At 32.1% G+C, this 18280-nt stretch overlaps 1 protein-coding gene across 1 annotated transcript; it reads left to right on the top strand.

Moving 5' to 3' along the window:
* Positions 1 to 14817: 14817 nt before the first annotated feature.
* LOC132254490 (berberine bridge enzyme-like 21) lies at positions 14818 to 16775 on the top strand. Its single transcript, XM_059740256.1, has one exon. It carries the CDS (start codon positions 14881 to 14883, stop codon positions 16477 to 16479), a length of 1599 nt encoding a protein of 532 aa, XP_059596239.1. The 5' UTR covers positions 14818 to 14880; the 3' UTR covers positions 16480 to 16775.
* The last annotated feature ends 1505 nt before the right edge of the window (positions 16776 to 18280 follow it).

The following is an 18280-nucleotide window of genomic DNA, read 5'->3' as shown; positions in this document are numbered from 1 at the left end:
CCAAGGGCAATTGAGTCAATGGTTTGTAAGAGGGAATAACTAGTGCTGGGAAGCATGTCCTTCATGTCTTTTCGGTATATCTTGAGCCTACTGTGATTGAAGAAGCTGTAAAGCTGGAACAGATTGAAGAATATGATAGGATAGATGTGGGTTTGAACAATGAAGCTCACAAAGAGTCTCAATCGGTACATGCGGAGCCATCGAAAGTTAAGGAAACTTCTGCTCCTGTAAATATTGAAGGTCCTGAAGGTGCAGAGGGGTGTAAGAAATGGCATCGGAATGTTGTATTTATTGGCCATATGGGATGCGGGCTAGTCCACAACTGGAGGTCAGACATTGTTCCTCAATGGTTTAGTGGATGATCGTACAATCCAAAAGTATGAGAAAGAAGCAAAGGATAAAAGTCGAGAAAGTTGGTATACGACATATATTATAGACACCAATGAAGAGGAAAAGGGTAACGAGACAACAGTTGAAAAAGGCAGAGCATATTTTTGAAACATAAACAATCAGATTTACAGTTTTGGATGAATCAGGCCACAAAAGTTATGTCCCAAATATGATCAGTAGTGCTTCTCATACTGATATAGGTGTACTTGTTACATCTATTAGGTGGAGAGAACAGGGCCACGGCGACAGCGCAACAAATCGTGAAGAGTTTGAACACTACCAAGGAAGTGATAGAGGGTATGCTATTGATCTTCTCCATCTTTGACAACCAACTCTCGAACATTTAGAATTTAATTGAAACGAAGACGGAGGTGTTTTTTTTTTATCTTTCTTGTCTCATGATCCTCCTCCTGCCATTTTCAGTTGAAATCCCCAATTTTTTATGTCCAATGCCAAAGGAATTTTGATTTTTGGTCAAAATTTGACCTTTTTCCTAAGTGTATTTCTATATGATGCATATGATATGAAATTCATGCAATCATAAGGTATATTCAACAAGAATTCATCAAGCAATCATTTGATCATAAAGAAATCACCCCTAGTTGTCTTCTAATATCAACAATTTGCTCTTCACTTAGAGGTTTTGTAAAAATATCGGCAAATTGATCTTTTATGCTTACAGATTCAAGTGTAATGTCACCCTTTTGTGCATGGTCTCTAAGAAAATGGTGTCTAATTTCTATATGCTTAGTCCTAGAGTGTTGCACGGGATTTTTTGAAATGTTTATTACACTAGTGTTATCGCATTTAATAGGAACATGCTTAAAAAACAAATTGAAATCACTAAGTGTTTATTTCATCCAAAAGATTTGTGTACAACACAAACCAGCTGCTATGTATTTGGCTTTCGCCATTGACAAGGCTACCGAATTTTGTTTCTTACTATGCCATGAAACAAGTGAGTGTCCTAGGAAATGACAAGTGCCACTAGTGCTTTTCCTTTCAACTTTACAATCGGTAAACTCGACATCCGAGAATTCAATTAATTCAAAGTTATCACCCTTAGGATACCATAGGCCTATGTCCATTGTCCCTTTCAAATATCTAAGAATTCATTTCACGAAACTTAAGTGAGATTCTTTAAGACAAGATTGAAATCTAGCACACAAACATACACTATACATTATGTCGTGTCTACTAGTGGTCAAATATAGCAAAGAACCTATCATGCCTCTATACATAGTTGAGTTGATGGACTTAGCTTTCTCATCCTTGTCAAGCTTGATGGATGAGCTCATTGGAGCCTTCATTGTTTTGGCTTCTTCCATGTTGAACCTTTTGAGAAGATCTTGATTACTACTCAAAAAGTGCTATTTTGTAGCTTGTAATTAACTCTTTTAAACACTCTTGAGTAGTAGTTATTACCTTTTAACTCAATTGACATGTTAAGGACCCTTGCAATCGTTTCTAATCAAATTTTGTTAAGTTTTGGTGTTTTTGATAGCTTTTAGCTACACCAAAGCAATCCAAGAATGAAGGAGAGTTGTACATAGTTCATGGCAAAGCTTTTGGAAGCTCAAATTCATGAAGAACCAAGCTTTGGAGCTCCATAGCCTTTGCCAAAGTCATTCAAAGTATGCAAGGAAAGAACAATGGAGAAGAGGAAAACAGAGGACAGCAGCTGCAGTCTTCTTTCACACTTTTGGAGCACTTCCCGAAGTCCATTTTCTACATTTCATATACCATTTCAAAGCTCAGGAAGTCAAGAATCCAACTCTTCAAACCGTGTACGATTTGGAGCTAAAATGAGGAAGATATGGCCTTCGGAAGACAACTGCATCAAGCCGAGGGACAATTTCGCACCTTGCGAAATTGGAACTCCAACGTGCGAAATTTAAAGTGGATGGCAGCTGTGCATTCGCGGTGAAGTCCAACATGCGAAATCAACTTGCGAGATTTTCGCAAGTCACCATGCAACGTGCGAAACCTACATGCGAACTGGGATATTTATGCACCGATTCTTTTAGATTTTTTCTTCAGATATTTTTGTATAAATTTCCATTATTCTCCTTGTAATCCACGAATCATAAGATTTCTTAGCTAGGAAGGTTGGAAAAACTTCTCTATATATATTCCCTTGCATCCATTGTAAGACGACGACGGATGGAGATGTAAAAATATATGAATATATAGAATATACAGAGCCTTGCTCTGTTTTTCTCTTCTCCTGTTCTTCCCCATTTCTATTTTCTTAGTAGCCAAATAGCCTCTAAGGGCTTTTCCTCAGAGGATGATTGGCTAAAACTTTTAGTTTCTCAAAGTATGGATGTTATGTGATGGCTTGGATGCAATCCCATGGAAAATTCTCGCACCTGGAAGGTAAGGTAGTTGTTTTTCATTAATGGTTCATTAATGCAAAGTTTGGTTTTTATTTCCTTTGGACAACTTCCAACGGCCAATACTTGATAAGCTTTTGGATTTCTATCCATTAGTTATCTCCTACGAGCTATTGGAAGGTGAGGTTTTCAATTCCAAGTTTTGCATTAATCTGTTAGAACCAATTTCAATGACCATTGAAAGGTGAGTTTATCACCTGGAATGACTTTGAGTTGCCAATATTTGGTAAGCTTTTGGCTTTAGACCATTAGTTATCTCTTATGAGCCATTCAAAGGAAGTCTAAGGTGAATAACCATTGATGAAATTCACTACCATCTGTTTTGCCATTTTAAAGGATTAAAACTTGATTTGCTAAATCCATACCGGTTCGGGAAGCAAGCATCACCATAATTGCAACCCCAACGCGAGGAGCCTATCCTGAGATTTTCAATTTGCATAAGAGCCAGAGCATAGCTATCCTATCTTTGAGAAACTTGTTTTTACACCTTTTCATTTTAATCTTTAATGTTAGCTTAGATTAGTTTAAATCTTTCTAAAACATTTACTTCTTTATGTTTTCTTTTAAAGCTAACCTTGAAATGAAAAGACACCAATTCAACTTTGAATTAATATCATTTGTGAAGTGAAAACCCATCCCAGTGAACGATCCTAGAGCCACTATGCTATAGTAGCTTTGTCTTTGCTACCCTAGTACATGGTGTAATAGGTTATAAATTTTGTTGATTACTCCCTCAATCAAGGAGCACCAGCTGGACATGAATCAGCTGATACACCAATTAGGTGTGAATCAGATCTCTTATATACTTTGCTTGATTGATGAAGGTTCATTCCTTTAGTTGCTTGATTTGAAGTCTAAGGAAGAAGTTAAGTTCTCCCATCATGCTCATTTCGAACTCACTATGCATGCATTTAGAAAATTCTTCACAAAGAGAGACATTAGTAGCTCCAAAAATGATATCATCAACGTATATTTGCACTAAGAGCATGTCATTTTCTTTGGTTTTTATGAAAAGAGTTGTGTCAATTTTTCCCATTTTAAAACCCTTTTTCAAAAGAAATTTACTCAATCTTTCATACCATGCTCTAGGTGCTTGTTTTAAACCATACAGTGCCTTTTTAAGTTTAAAAACATGATTAGGAAAATTAAAACTTTGAAAACTGGGTGGTTGTTCAACATATACTTCTTCATTTATAAGCTATTTAAGAAAGCACTTTTCACATCCATTTGATATAAAATAAAGTCTTTAAAACATGCAAAGGCAAGTAGCATCCTAATGGCTTCCAATCTAGCTACGGGAGCAAAGGTTTCTTCATAATCTATCCCTTCTTCTTGATTAAAACCTTGGGCTACCAATCTTGCTTTATTTCTAACAATTATGTCATTTTCATCCATTTTATTTCTAAAAACCCATATAGTTTCAATAACACTTTGATTTGAAGGTCTTGGCACTAATTCTCATACTTCACTTCTTTCAAATTGATTTAATTCTTCTTGCTTAGCAATCATCCAATTTTCATCCACTAGAGCATCATTTATATTTTTAGGTTTAATTTGAGAGATAAAAGCAAGATTATTGCAAATATTTCTAAGAGATGATTTAGTTCTTACCCCACTAGATGGATTACCTATGATTTGATCTTGTGGGTGGTTGATGACAAACTTCCAATCTTTAGGAAGGTCTTGGCTTGATTCACTTTGCACTTATTGAGGAGGGGGTAGTGCCAATGGTGATTCTTCTTTCTTGGGATTCTCTCTAATTTTTTCTTGTTGCCTTCTATCTTCAATTTGTAATTTTCCCATGGAGGTCTCCAAGCCTAGATCATCATCAACACTCTCTCTTTCTTGGAAAGAATTGTTAGATTCATAAAAAATAACATGGATGGACTCCTATACAACCATGGTTCTTTTGTTAAAAACTCTAAAGGCTTTACTTGAAATTGAGCAACCAAGAAAAATTCCAACATCCGATTTTGCATCAAATTTTCCAAGATTGTCTTTGGTGTTTAATATAAAGCATTTGCACCCAAAGACTTTGAAATAACTAATGTTGGGTTTCTTGTTTTTCCAAAGCTCATAGGGAGTTTTCTTAAGAATAGGCCTCAATAATATTCTATTTAAAACATAACAAGAAGTGTTAACCGTCTCGACCCAAAAATATTTTGGTAAATTGTTTTCATTTAGCATGGTTCTAGCCATTTCTTGAAGAGTTCTATTTTTCCTCTCAACTACCCCATTTTGTTGAGGAGTTTTAGGAGCCGAAAAATTGTGGTTAATACCATGCTCATTGCAATAGTATTCAAAATCGATATTTTCAAATTCTCTCCCATGATCACTTCTTATACAAGTAATTGTAAAACCTTTTTCATTTTAAACCTTGTTGCAAAACTTTGAAAACTCATAAAAGGCTTCATTTTTTTGACTTAAAAACAAGACCCAAGTGTATCTAGAGAAGTCATCCACAATAACATATGCATAAGATTTTCCTCCAAGGCTTGGTGTCCTAGATGGACCAAATAAATCCATATGCAACAACTCAAGAGGCCTAGTTATTGAAATGAAGTTTTTGTTTTTAAAAGAATTTTTTATTTGCTTTCCCATTTGACAAGCTTGACAAACTTTATCTTTTTGAAAATTTATTTTAGGAAGACCTCTAACAAGTTCATCTTTGTTGAGTTGGGAAATGAGGTCCATGTTAGCATGTCCCAACCTCCTATGCCACAACCAACTTTGATCATGCATGCTTGAAAAACATCTATCATGACCATCATATTTTGAAATATTTATAGCATAAAAATTATCACATCTATGGCCCATGAAGATGATTTTATCATTTTGAATATCTTTGATGATGCAATGAGATGCTTCAAAAATTACTTTAAAACCTTTGTCACAAAGTTGACTAATGCTTAAAAGATTATGTTTTAAACCATCCACTAATAAAACACTTTCAATAAGAGAGGATGTGTCATTACCAATGTTGCCTTAACCAATGATCCTTCTTTTGGCATTGCCTCCAAAGGTAACGTATCCTCCCTTTCTCTTTGTAAGGAAAACAAACTTGGATTCATCCCCGGTCATGTGTCTTGAATATCTACTATCCAAGAACCACTTATCCTTCTTTGAACCCTACAAAATAAAATTCAAGTTGATTTAGGTACCCATATCTTTTTGGGTCCTTGAGGGTTAGTGACCTTGGATTTCTCAATCCAAACCTTTTTAACCTTAGCATTTGAATTCTTTTGAGATCCATTTCTTAAGAGACATGTGCTACTAATGTGCCCTCCTCTTCCACAAAAGTTGCAAGTAGTAGAAGAGCTTGCACTTTAGGTTTCTTTTACAAAATAGTTTTTAAAATACTTTTGATTCTTTGATGATTTGAATCCTAAGCTTTGTTTGTCAAAAACACATTTTTGGCTAGCTAAGATCATTTCAAAAGATTTTTGTCCACGAGAAAATTGAAAGAGAGGAGGTCAACCATTCATTTTTCTTTTTCAAAATCTCATTTTCACTTCTCAAAATCTCATTTTCTTTTTCAAGATGAGTTTTAGATATTTCAACAATTGAAAATTTTTTTTTCACTTCTTCAAGTTCTTTTTCAAGTTCTTTTTCAAGTTCTTGAATTTTCTTTTTAAGAGAATTATTTTTCAAACTAAGCTTTTCAAAATCCTCATATAATTCTTCAAAAACATCATGCATATCTTCATCACTAAGTTAGAGTTTACCTCATCAAGATCATCTATTGTCATGAAGCACATGTTTTCCACTTCTTTCTCCTTTTCTTCTTCGGAGGATTCTTCACTTTCACTTCAAGTGGCCATCATTGCCTTTTGAATTCTTCTCTTGGCTTCACTTTTGTAGAGAGGACGATCATATTTGATGTGTCCTAGTTTTTTGCATTTGAAACACACCAAATCTCTTTTCTCTTCCCATTTTTTCTTGTCACCATGAGATGAGGATTCCTTTTTAGAAAGGTCTCTTCTAGAGGTGAATTTTCTTCCTCTAAACCTTTCACTCCTCATGTATTTGTTAAGCTTTCTTGTGATGAGGGCTAAATCGTCATCTTTCTCACTTGGTTTTTCTTCTTCAACATCTTCTTCTTCCTTGGTTGTAGCTTTGAGAGCTATGTTCTTCTTCCTTTTGTCTTCACCCTCTTATAGCTTCTTTTCCAAGTTAATCTCATATGTCATCAATGACCCTATGAGCTCTTCCATAGGTAGCTTAGTCAAGTCTTTTGCTTCTTGAATTGCGGTGACCTTGGTATGCCACTTTGATGGGAGAGACCTCAATATCTTTATCACCTTCTTGGATTCCTTGTAGGTTTTTCCCAAAGCTTCAAGACCATTGATAATGTCGGTGAACCTAGTAATCATCTCAACAATAGTCTCATTTTCTTTCATTGAAAACAATTCATAGTTATGAACAAGTAAATTAATTTTTGACTCTTTCACTTGATTTGTTCCTTCATGAGTTATCTCAAGTAATCTCCAAATTTCTTTAGCTGATTTGCATTGACATATTCTATTATATTCATTTCTATCCATAACACATTGCAAAGTAAAAACAACCTTAGCATTTAATTGAAAATTTCTTCTATCAAGCTCATTCCATTCTTGCTTGGGTTTTGGAACCAAGACTCCATCAACTAGTTTAGTAGGAAAAGTTGGGCCATCTTCAATGACATCCCATACGTCTAAATATGTTAATTTTAAAAACCAAGTTGTTTTAGTTTTCCAATAGGGATAGTTGGTTCCCATAAAAAATGGAGCTCTATGTTTTGCAAAAATTTCAGTGTGAGATGAGCTTGATGAAATAACCATTTCCTCTTAGACTATTAGGTCTCAAACAAGAGGTCTAGCTTTGATACCAATTGAGAAAATAAATGTTATACTTAATTAAGAAAAAACACCCAAAAGAGGGGGAGGGAGGGGGGGGGGGGGGGGTAAATTGGGTTTTTAAAAATCTTTTCAAACACAACAAGTTCAAACACAATATAAACAAAAATAAAGAGATAAAGTTAGAAAATTCAAACTCGGGTTTTATAGTGGTTCAACACTTCCTTACCTACGTCCACTCTCCTTAATCTCCTAACCGAGTGAGGGTTCCACTAACTTGAAGCTTCAACCAAGCTTCCAATCTTCTTACACTTGGATTCCGACTCCAATGAGCTCTTACACAATCTTTTCAAGATTCAAACCTCTTGAAGGCTTTAAGACTCAGTTTCTATAAGAATAAGTCCCTCAACCTAGCTTAAGGATAACTCAAATACAAGACAAAGCTAGGATGACACACAAGAGTGCACTAAAGGATATGCAAGTGATGATTTAATGCACTAAGAAAGAAATGAGAGCTTTTTGGTCAAGAACAGGTAGGTAGAAAATTGATTGCAAGTGTTATCTTATTCATAAATGAAGTGGAGCTCTCAATTTATAGGTTTCTAAGCTCGGGAGCCAAAAACAGTAAAAGGGAGCCTCGATCGGTCAAGTTAGGGGTCGATTGGTTCACTAGTCGTTAGAGCATTTAATGCTTGGCAGGTTACTATTGCCTCAACTGGACCTCGATTGGGAAGGGGTGAACCTCAATCGGGAAGAGGAAGCTATTGGATGAAAGAGAGTGTTTTTGGCACTCCTCGACCAAACCTCGACCGGACAAGGGCAATCGGTCGACCGGTTCCCCAACCGGTTGAGCCGGTTAGCTTGAGTCGATTGGCCAGAGCCTCGATCGGTTCAGCCTTTTGGCCTCGAAAACCTATCTTTTTCAATTCCTTTATTTTCTAACACTTAGACAAGGTCTTTAGGTGAAATAATATGCCAATTTTAAAACGTTTTGCCTAAGGTACATTTGATAAAACTCGGGTTTTAATGAAATCAAAATTTTAAAGGATAAACTGAGTTTTTTAAGTTGCATGAAATGGTATGAAAATCCTAAGTGCACCCATGCATTCATCTTACATTCATTTCCTATGATCAAAAGTCTTCCCAAAGTCTTGATCTTGTATCCATTTGGTCATTTGATGAATTCTGAATTTATACTTGAGATTATTTACCATTTAAAACAATTAGTCACTTAATCATAGTTTGTTATCATCAAAACCCGATTAGGAGAACCCTTGGGCTAACACTTTGGTAGGATTGTTTGAATATGAATAGCATGTTGTTTGATTTTAGATCTAATCATCTTTGTTTCCTTTGATATCCATGATTTATCGGTTAATTACTATGTTTTCCTCAACCTAGTTAGTAGAGACTTGCTTTTAGGGTTTAAAAGGGTATTACCTTTATGATACATTTCTAACAAGTAACTCAATCTCCAAACTTAGGCTCGGGTTTTCAAAAACGCATTTTTCCAAAAATAAAGAGTCAATTGTTTAGAATTTTATTTCTTATTTTTTTTAAAATAAATAAAAATAAGTGGCGACTCCAATTTTATAAAAAAAATAAAATCAAATTTTCACTAAAAAAAATGAGTTTTGTCGAATAAGAACCCACATGAAAAATGCAAGTCTACACCATCTCCTTAATTTTCATTTTGTCAAACATTTTAGTCATCATTACTCCTCTCTTAAAGTAGGAATTAGAGAAACACATGATAAGTTATGCAACAAAATGGAAATTCCAAATAAAATTCTAATATTTATTTATTTTTTATATGTTAGATTATTTTTATTGATGACAATTAATATTTTTTGTTTGATAGAAATGCGTTTTTTTTTCTTTTCATTTTTCTTTTATTCATTTTTTTTTGTTTGTTTATGGATGAGGAAACAAGGGACAAAGAAGAGAGCATTGTCAAATTTTTTAAGTCACGTCTTGTGTAGTTGTAATAATGGTAAATTTTCTATTTGATTGTGAAGGAAGAAAAAAAAGAAAAGAAATGATAGATGCCCACATCAAGTTTTGCATTATTTTATTTAATATAATGGCAAAATCATTGTATTTTCAAATCTTGAATTATTATTTAATAAAAAGGGGAAAATTATTGTTAGATCATGGGAAAGTGGAAGAAAAGGAGAAAGAAAAAAATATTAGGTTTGGTTAAAAAGAGAAAGGAGAGAGAAAATGCTAAGAGGGTTATTATGAAATGAAATTGATTCTTCCCATTATCCAAACACTTTTATAGAATAAAAATTAAATTAAGATAAAAAAGAGAAAAAGAAATTAAAATTAGGTTTGGTAAAAAGAGAGAGAAAATGATAAGATGGGTGTTATGAAATGAAATTGATCCTTCCCATATTCAAACAAGTTTGTAGAACAAAAAATAATTAAATAATATAAATAATAAATTTTTCAAGATAGAGAGAATAGATTAATTAAATGTCAATTTTATAAATAGGAATATATTTTTATCCAAAAATTATAATAAATTCAAGAAATAATTGTATTTCTATGCTCTATCATTTTAACAATAGAAATAAAAGTTATCTTAATAAATAAATAAAAGTTTATTTTTTAATCCAAAATTTATTTAATCAAATAACATTATAAAACAAAAAAAAAAAACAATATCTTTATGAGATGAATTTTATTTTTTGAAATGATAAATATCAAAATATTTTATATAAACTTGTTATAATGAAATATTTTCTTTCAGTAATTACTTTAAAAGTGTGTTTGATATATGAAAATAATGATTCATAATAGATATTTTGTTTTCATTCCCATTCCACCTTGAATAGGAATGGATTTGGTGATTTCAAATCATGCCTTTGGATGTATTTAGAATAAGGTTGAAATAATTATTTGTTTTTATTTTAATCTTAAAATAATTATTTTTATTTTTATTTTTAAAAACCTCCTATGCACAGTGTTCAAAATAAAAATTATTTTGGTATTAATTTAAAAATATATTTGTTTCAAAAATTTATACCATTATTGATTATTGTTCTAGAGAAACAATTTTCAAAACTAATTTGAAACTTAATATATATATATATATATAATGACTTTAATTTAATTTCTTTTCTATTCTATTCCCTTTTTGTTTGAAAAAATTAAGGAGAAAAAAAAGTATTAATTGTTAAAATAAAAAATATATATAGAGAGAGAGAGAGATCAAACATGTTTCTTAAAACAAGTGTCTAAACCATGTATATGTGTGAGAGAGAGACAGAACAATACAAAGGCTTTTGAGTAGGAAAGTCAGATTCTTGGAACAACGAAGAGAGAGAGACAGCAATGACCTTGACTTGGGCACCATCGACAAAGGCTTTTGAGTAGGAAAGTCAGATTCTTGGAACAACTAAATATGATTATTTTTATTTTTAGTTTTATTCTGGAAAAGAAGGTTAGATTCTTCCGAGTCTTCTAACCTTAAAACTTCAAACTTCAAGACTTCAAATGTGAACCAGCCAGCAGAAGGGAATAATCCATGATTGAATAGTAAAGGGCCAAGGCTCAAGTGTCCACACTCATTTCTCTCTACTTTTAGCTTTTTCTTCTAGCTAATTTTCCACGCAGCCCCCCATGTTCTCCATCTCCAACCCCTCCCTCCACCATCTAACCGCAGACTTTGGCCTGGTCAAAGCCCGACAGCCCTTGACACCCCGTGTTTTCATACACATGCTTATAATAAAGAGGAGAAGAAAATAAAACCCACCGAAGATAATTCAAATGCATTGTATCTTTAAGATAGTTCATATATATCTAGAATCGTGAAAGATGATACTTCTATCCCTAAAATTTACCCCACTGATAAAAAATAACATTTGGATGATTAAAAGTATAATATTTTAATTATTTTTAGTCACATGTGTTAAATTTGAATTTTACCAATCTAATATTTATTTGGATACTTTTCGAATCTTCTATCTTTAAAATAAAAAATAATAGTAATTTTTTTATGTAAAATATTAAAACTTTTGAACACTTTTTTATTACTAATTTTAAAAACTATTTCAAAAAATTTTAGTATTTTAAAGTCTGTTTGGTTTGTGATTTAAATTTTTATTTTATTTTAAAAAATAGAAATTGTTTTTAAAATTTTCTAAAATTATTTAGCCATTAAATTTTGGAAATAATTTTTAAAAACAAAGTCAAATGGATAATAATTTTGAGAGAATAAGTAAGAGTTATTTTCATTAATTTTTAAAAGAAAAAGAAAAACATAGACATATTTAATCATATTTTCTAAAATTTATTTTTAAGTAAATTACTAAGAAACGATTTTCAAAAATAAGTTTAAAAAGACATAATCAAAGTTTTTGAAATAAATTCAAGTTAATATATACTTTTACATCAGACGTACTATTTTTATATAAAATTTTCTAATTTTAAAAAAAGTGGAAAATATATCTAAACAAAAACTTAGATTTGGTTTTTTTTTTCTTTTAATTTTTTCAAACGTGGGTACGAAAAACACATCATAATTCCTCCCACATGCATTCATTTATATTTTTACTATTTTCAAGGCTTTCCCTCACTTTTCCAAGTTTTTTCTCTTTTCCTTCTTGTTATTTAAAAGGGTTGGCACTTTAGACACGCCATGTAAGTTGATAATAACAGCATTTTGACCGAAGCGATGGAGGGCTCCACGTTGGGTTGGATTTGGTCCATATTAATTAAATTAAAACTTATTTATTATTAATTTAAATCCGTCCGAGTTAGCATAAGTTTAATTCCATTCATTAGGTTTTAAGCTAAAATTTAACTCATATATTTTTCTCTTCATATTTGTGCATTATCACTAAGCTCAAGAAAAAAAAATTATTAAAAAATTATGCATGGAGTTGTTATATGGGTTAACTATTCTGAAGATCGGGATTATTTGCTTTTTAACTTAAGATTTAAGGTAAGTTGTTTTAAGATTTAAAATAGAGGTAAAACAAATAATTTTAAATTTTTTTAAAAAGTGAGTTTCCATTTACTCATATAAAAATTAATTATAAAATAGGAATCATCTAAAAATAATTCAAATTTTATGTTTTTAATGATCAAACGTAGTACCTAAAATGATCAAAAGTAGTACCCATATCATTAAAAAAATGGTATCTGAATAGTCTAAGGTAATACTTTTGATAAAAAAATGCATGTAATGTTAATTATTTTTAAATAGTTGTTTGAAATTTATATTTTATAAATTTAGATTTCTATTTTGTGGTTTTTTTAGTATACGAGTATATGAAAACACACTTTTCCCATGAGTTAGTGGTATTATCTTAGTGAGTTAGGTTAGAATTATTAAATTTTTTAAATAAGAATTTTTAATAATTCTCTAAAAACTAAATTTTATTCTTTTAAAAAAAATAAAAAATATATATAAAATATTTTTATATGGGTGCTAACCGGTGAAATTTGAAACTTGTGGTAGCTTAATGGATTTACACTAAATCTCAAGGGATCTCAATAAAATTAACGCTACATATTACATAAGACTTGTAGAGAAATACCATTTTTAAATGTAGAAAACATCTTATATGATTTTGCTTTTTAAAATATTATAAAGTATTCAATTCAGTTGTATTCAAAAGAGAGTTTATCAAATAAATTATTACTTTATTTGATATGATGACATTTGTAACATACTAAATCCCCAAATTTAGATTACATGGGAATTTAGATTATATTTAAAGATGATTTTAAGAAATATTTTTAATTTTTTTAACATTTAAATTTTTATTTTTATTTTTTTAAGTGTTAACAGAATTAAAAATATTTTTTAAAATTACTGTCAATTATTCTTTCTTCATATCACCAATTAATTTGTAATATACGTTAACATAATTATGTATTTTATTTAAATAAAAGTCACTTTCTATCCCATTAAAATTTCAATGTATGATAATTTAAATTGAAGTATGAATAGGTGTACATTTTTTAAAACTTTAAATATTGTGAAAGTGTCATTTATTATTTAAATCTTGTATAAAAGTCAAAATTTTTACACTTTGTAGTTTGACAAAATATTTAAAAATAAATGTCAACTTGAAAAACAAAATATTTAAGGACAAGTTTAGGAATGATTCTAATAAAGGTTTTTTTTTTCTAGTTGCATTTTTCTTAATAGCTCTTTTTTTTTTAAAATTATTATTTGGATTGAACATTTTTATGGTATTTTTAGTAGTTTGTTATGTTATAAAAAAATGATCTAATATATATATATAAGGTGATTATTTATGCTTTTTTTATTTTAAAAAATAATTTTTTCATATAAAAAAATTTTTTTTTATTAAAAAAATATAAACTTAATTTATATTCTTAAACATTACTTTAAAAAATTTTAAAATTTGAGATAGTAAAAAGTCTTTACTACTGCAATTATGTGATCGACTTTTAAAAATAATTACTTTTTCAATGTAAATATAAAAGAATTATTGTATTTTATATAAATATTTTCTTTCTTAAAAAATAAAAAATAAAAAATGTATGTAAACAAATGCTCAGATTTTTTAAGTTAGAAATCCAAAGGTAACCTTTTCTAGAAAATATTTTGAAATATTATGTGACTATTTAAAGAAATATGAATATGGTATCTTTTATAAAATCATTTAAAAACATATTGTTTTTATTTTTTATTTTTTATTTTCATGTAAAACAAAATGAAAAGTCAAGCCGGCCTTCCGCGGCCGCCTAGAAGCTTAGCACCGATGACTAATCTCGCGCCATCGATAGTACCACGCGGAGTTGGTCAACAAAATATTCATACCATTCAAAAAAAGGGATTTTCTAAGACTCCAAACAGAAAGTGAGTTTCCAAATTTGAATTTAAGATAATAACAAAATGGCAACTAAAATTTCCTTTTACGTAGACTAGGAACAACTCCTTCATAACAAAATCAAGGCATGATAGTGTGACCATTGAAACTAATCCCCATCCGTCAGATCCTTCTTTCTGAATACGATGCATATTAATAGGGTTCAACTACTGTTATTCAGCTCCTAAATTTTATAAAAGTATGATACAGAAAAGTGAAGCTTATTACTATTATTATCACAGGTTTCCATATTTTTTTTCTTCTCTGTACGAATTTTCCAAGGCGGTTTGCTTTTACTTTTTGCTAAATTTAATGCATGGGGCCAGAAGGAAAGTCCACTTGGTCTTTATAAAAGGGTCCCCAACGCCTCTGCCTATTGAATCCTACAACAAAAAAGTGACAAATATGAGGACAGCAAGCTCTGCCTCTGTTCCTGGGCTTGTGTTCCTCCTTGGTTTTCTGCTTTTATCTTCATCGTCGTCATCATGCGAAGCCTCAGATTCAGTCTATGACACCTTTATTCAGTGCCTAGCCAGCCATTCAGATCCATCTCCACCGGCTTCATCAATAGTTTATAATCAGTCCAATTCTTCCTACACAACAGTCCTTCAATCTTATATCAGAAACCGAAGGTTCAACACATCTTCCACGCCCAAACCCCTCATCATTGTGACCCCCTTGGTTGAATCCCATGTCCAGGCTGCCATTCTTTGCTCCAAAAACGTCGGCATGGAGATGAAAATCCGCAGCGGCGGCCACGACTATGATGGGCTTTCGTATATCTCGGATATCCCCTTTTTCATCCTCGACTTGTTCAATCTCCGGGCCATCGACGTTAACATAGGCGATGAGACTGCTTGGGTGCAGGCGGGTGCCACTCTTGGAGAGCTTTATTATAGAATTTGGGAGAAGAGCAAACTACATGGATTTCCAGCTGGGGTTTGCCCAACTGTGGGTGCTGGAGGCCACATAAGTGGGGGAGGGTATGGCAATATGTTGCGAAAATATGGACTGTCCATTGATCAGCTTGTGGACGCCAAAATTGTGGATGTGAATGGCAGAATTCTGGATAGGAAGGCCATGGGAGAGGACCTCTTCTGGGCCATTAGAGGAGGTGGTGCATCCAGCTTTGGGGTCGTACTTGCATACAAAATCAAGCTCGTTGCTGTTCCCGAGACTGTCACAGTTTTCAGGGTAGAGAGGACTTTGGACCAAAATGCCACCGACCTTGTGTACAAATGGCAACTCGTTGCCGATAAGATCGACAATGATCTGTTCATCAGGGTTCTCCTGCAACCCGTGACCGTGAATAAGAACAGAACTATCAGAGCATCGTTTGTTTCGCTGTTTCTCGGGGACGCTGCTCGGCTCTTGTCTGTCATGGACAAGGATTTTCCTGCACTGGGGCTGAAGAAAGAGGACTGCATGGAAATGAGCTGGATTGAGTCAGTTCTGTACTGGGCTAATTTCGATAATGGAACATCAGCTGATGCTCTGCTGAACAGGATCTCGGATTCAGTGAACTTCTTGAAGAGGAAGTCGGATTATGTGCAGACACCAATCTCCAAGGATGGACTGGAATGGATGTGGAAGAAGATGATTGCGATAGGCAAAACAGGGCTGGTGTTCAACCCATATGGAGGGCGAATGAGCGAAATTCCCAGCTCAGAAACGGCCTTCCCCCACAGAGCTGGGAACATATACAAGATCCAGTACTCGGTGAACTGGAGCGAAGAAGGTGAAGAAGCAGACAAAGAGTACATGACCCAGATAAGAAGGCTCTACAGTTACATGACCCCATTCGTCTCCAAGTCCCCAAGAGGTTCATTTCTCAATTACAGAGACGTTGACATTGGGGTCACTAAGACCTGGTCCTACGATGAAGGCAAAGTTTACGGTGCCAAGTACTTCATGAACAATTTTGATAGATTGGTGAAGGTGAAGACTGCAGTGGATCCTACTAATTTTTTCAGGAATGAGCAAAGCATCCCACCTCTCAAATAGAGATATAATCCAGCCTCAGTCTCAGACTCTCAGTATGCATGCTTAATTTGACTAGAGAAATAATACTATAGTTCATTACCCATATATAGATTTATGGAAAAATAAAGAAAAAAAAATCAAAGGTTAGAAACGGTGGGTAGGTATTAATTCTTTCCCATATTGTATCATCTCTTGGGAACAAGGAAATGGGATGTCACATATGGTGAACAATTGCTTTAAGCTCAATTATTATTTTAGTCAATGGAAAGGATGATATTACGATGTCAAAGCAATAAAAGTCAATCAGCTTCACCTAATTTTATTTTTATTTATTTATTTTTATGGAGGTAGTAGAAGATGTCAAAGGATTTGCACGAGAAGCAAATTGTTTTTCTGTTATAAAATAATGGCTACAAAAGGGATGTACCAGAGTATTAATCGTTTTTGTCACTTTTGCCATATACTTTTGTCTTAGATCTTAGCCCCACTTGGACTTATTCTTAAAATTAAAAAATAATATATATATATATATATAAGATTCCTGAAATTCTTAACAGCTTACATTGAAAAAAATAATGATTTTAAAATTTATTTAAAAAATTGAGACAAAATGTTATATTTTTATATATAGAAGTTTATATATATTTTCTTAATAAGGTTTTAATGATTATAAAATAATGTTAAGATTTAAATGAAGTGAAGTTTTTAGGTTTAAATGAGAAAATATAAAGAAACTTTAAAGAACTATGGAAGAAATTCATTGTAACAAAGACTTGGAATTTTTTTTTAAGACTCAAAGTGTTTTAGGAAAAAATTTTAAAATGCTATTTATTAGTATAGTTAGGTTTAAAACTTTTCTCATGCACTTAAAAGCTAGTTTTCATTCTCACTTAAGCTTAAAAACAATGTATTTATTATAAAATTGGATGAATATTTGTTTTAATGCAAAACCTTGAGTCAAATTCTTTTTAAACTAACTTAAAAAAGTTTTAAGAAGGGTTACACAAATTGTTGGAAGTTTCAAACTTCAAATTGGGTCTTTATAGGAACTTTTAAGTGCAACCAGTTGAGGGAGGCTAAAACTCATTGAATTAGTTGGGGAACCGACTCAACCTATTAGACTCGACTAGTCAAAGGCATGGTTCCATGTTTCATTCTTCTCTTTTAATAGCTGGTGTGTAGTCGATTAAGGCTTTGCTTCAACTAGTCAAGGAATGGTCGAGGTTTGATTGCACCATTGGTTGAGCTTAGAAATCTCAACGGTTAGTTGTAGAGTGCTTAATGCCCAATGACTAGTTAACCAATTGAACTGGTATTCGATTGATCGAGGGTGTCATGTAACTTTTTGGGTTCTAGAACTAATTTTCTATAAATTGAAGAGCTTTACAACATTTATAGAGATGATAATAATAACATTCAATTGAAAAACCTTTATTTTCTCATATTCAAAGCTCTTTTTTCAAGTACATTAATTTCACACTTGAAAATTCTTTAGTGCATCTCAAAATCATCATAGCTTTCTCTTGTATTTTAAGCTAAATTTATTCTAGGATTAGAAATATTAAATTCATTCCTCATCTACTCATTGTAAGGGAAAAGACTTCAAGTTGGTTGGATACTTGAAGAGATTGTGAAGGTTCATTAGAACCTAGTAAGCTAAGTGTAAGAAGGTTGAAGACCTTGGCCTTTCAAGTTCAAATGAAATAAAATGTTCATTTTTCCATATGTTTGCATCTTAAAATTAGAGAAAATAAAATTTTAGTAAAATAATTAAATGTACTAAAAGCACCACATGTCACAATTAAGGGTTGTCAAATGTCAC

This window comes from Vitis vinifera, chromosome 10 (assembly GCF_030704535.1).
Source record: "Vitis vinifera cultivar Pinot Noir 40024 chromosome 10, ASM3070453v1".
Lineage (NCBI taxonomy): Eukaryota > Viridiplantae > Streptophyta > Magnoliopsida > Vitales > Vitaceae > Vitis > Vitis vinifera.
The sequence above is the reverse complement of the archived record's forward strand: the minus strand, read 5'-3'. Positions and strand labels throughout refer to the sequence as shown.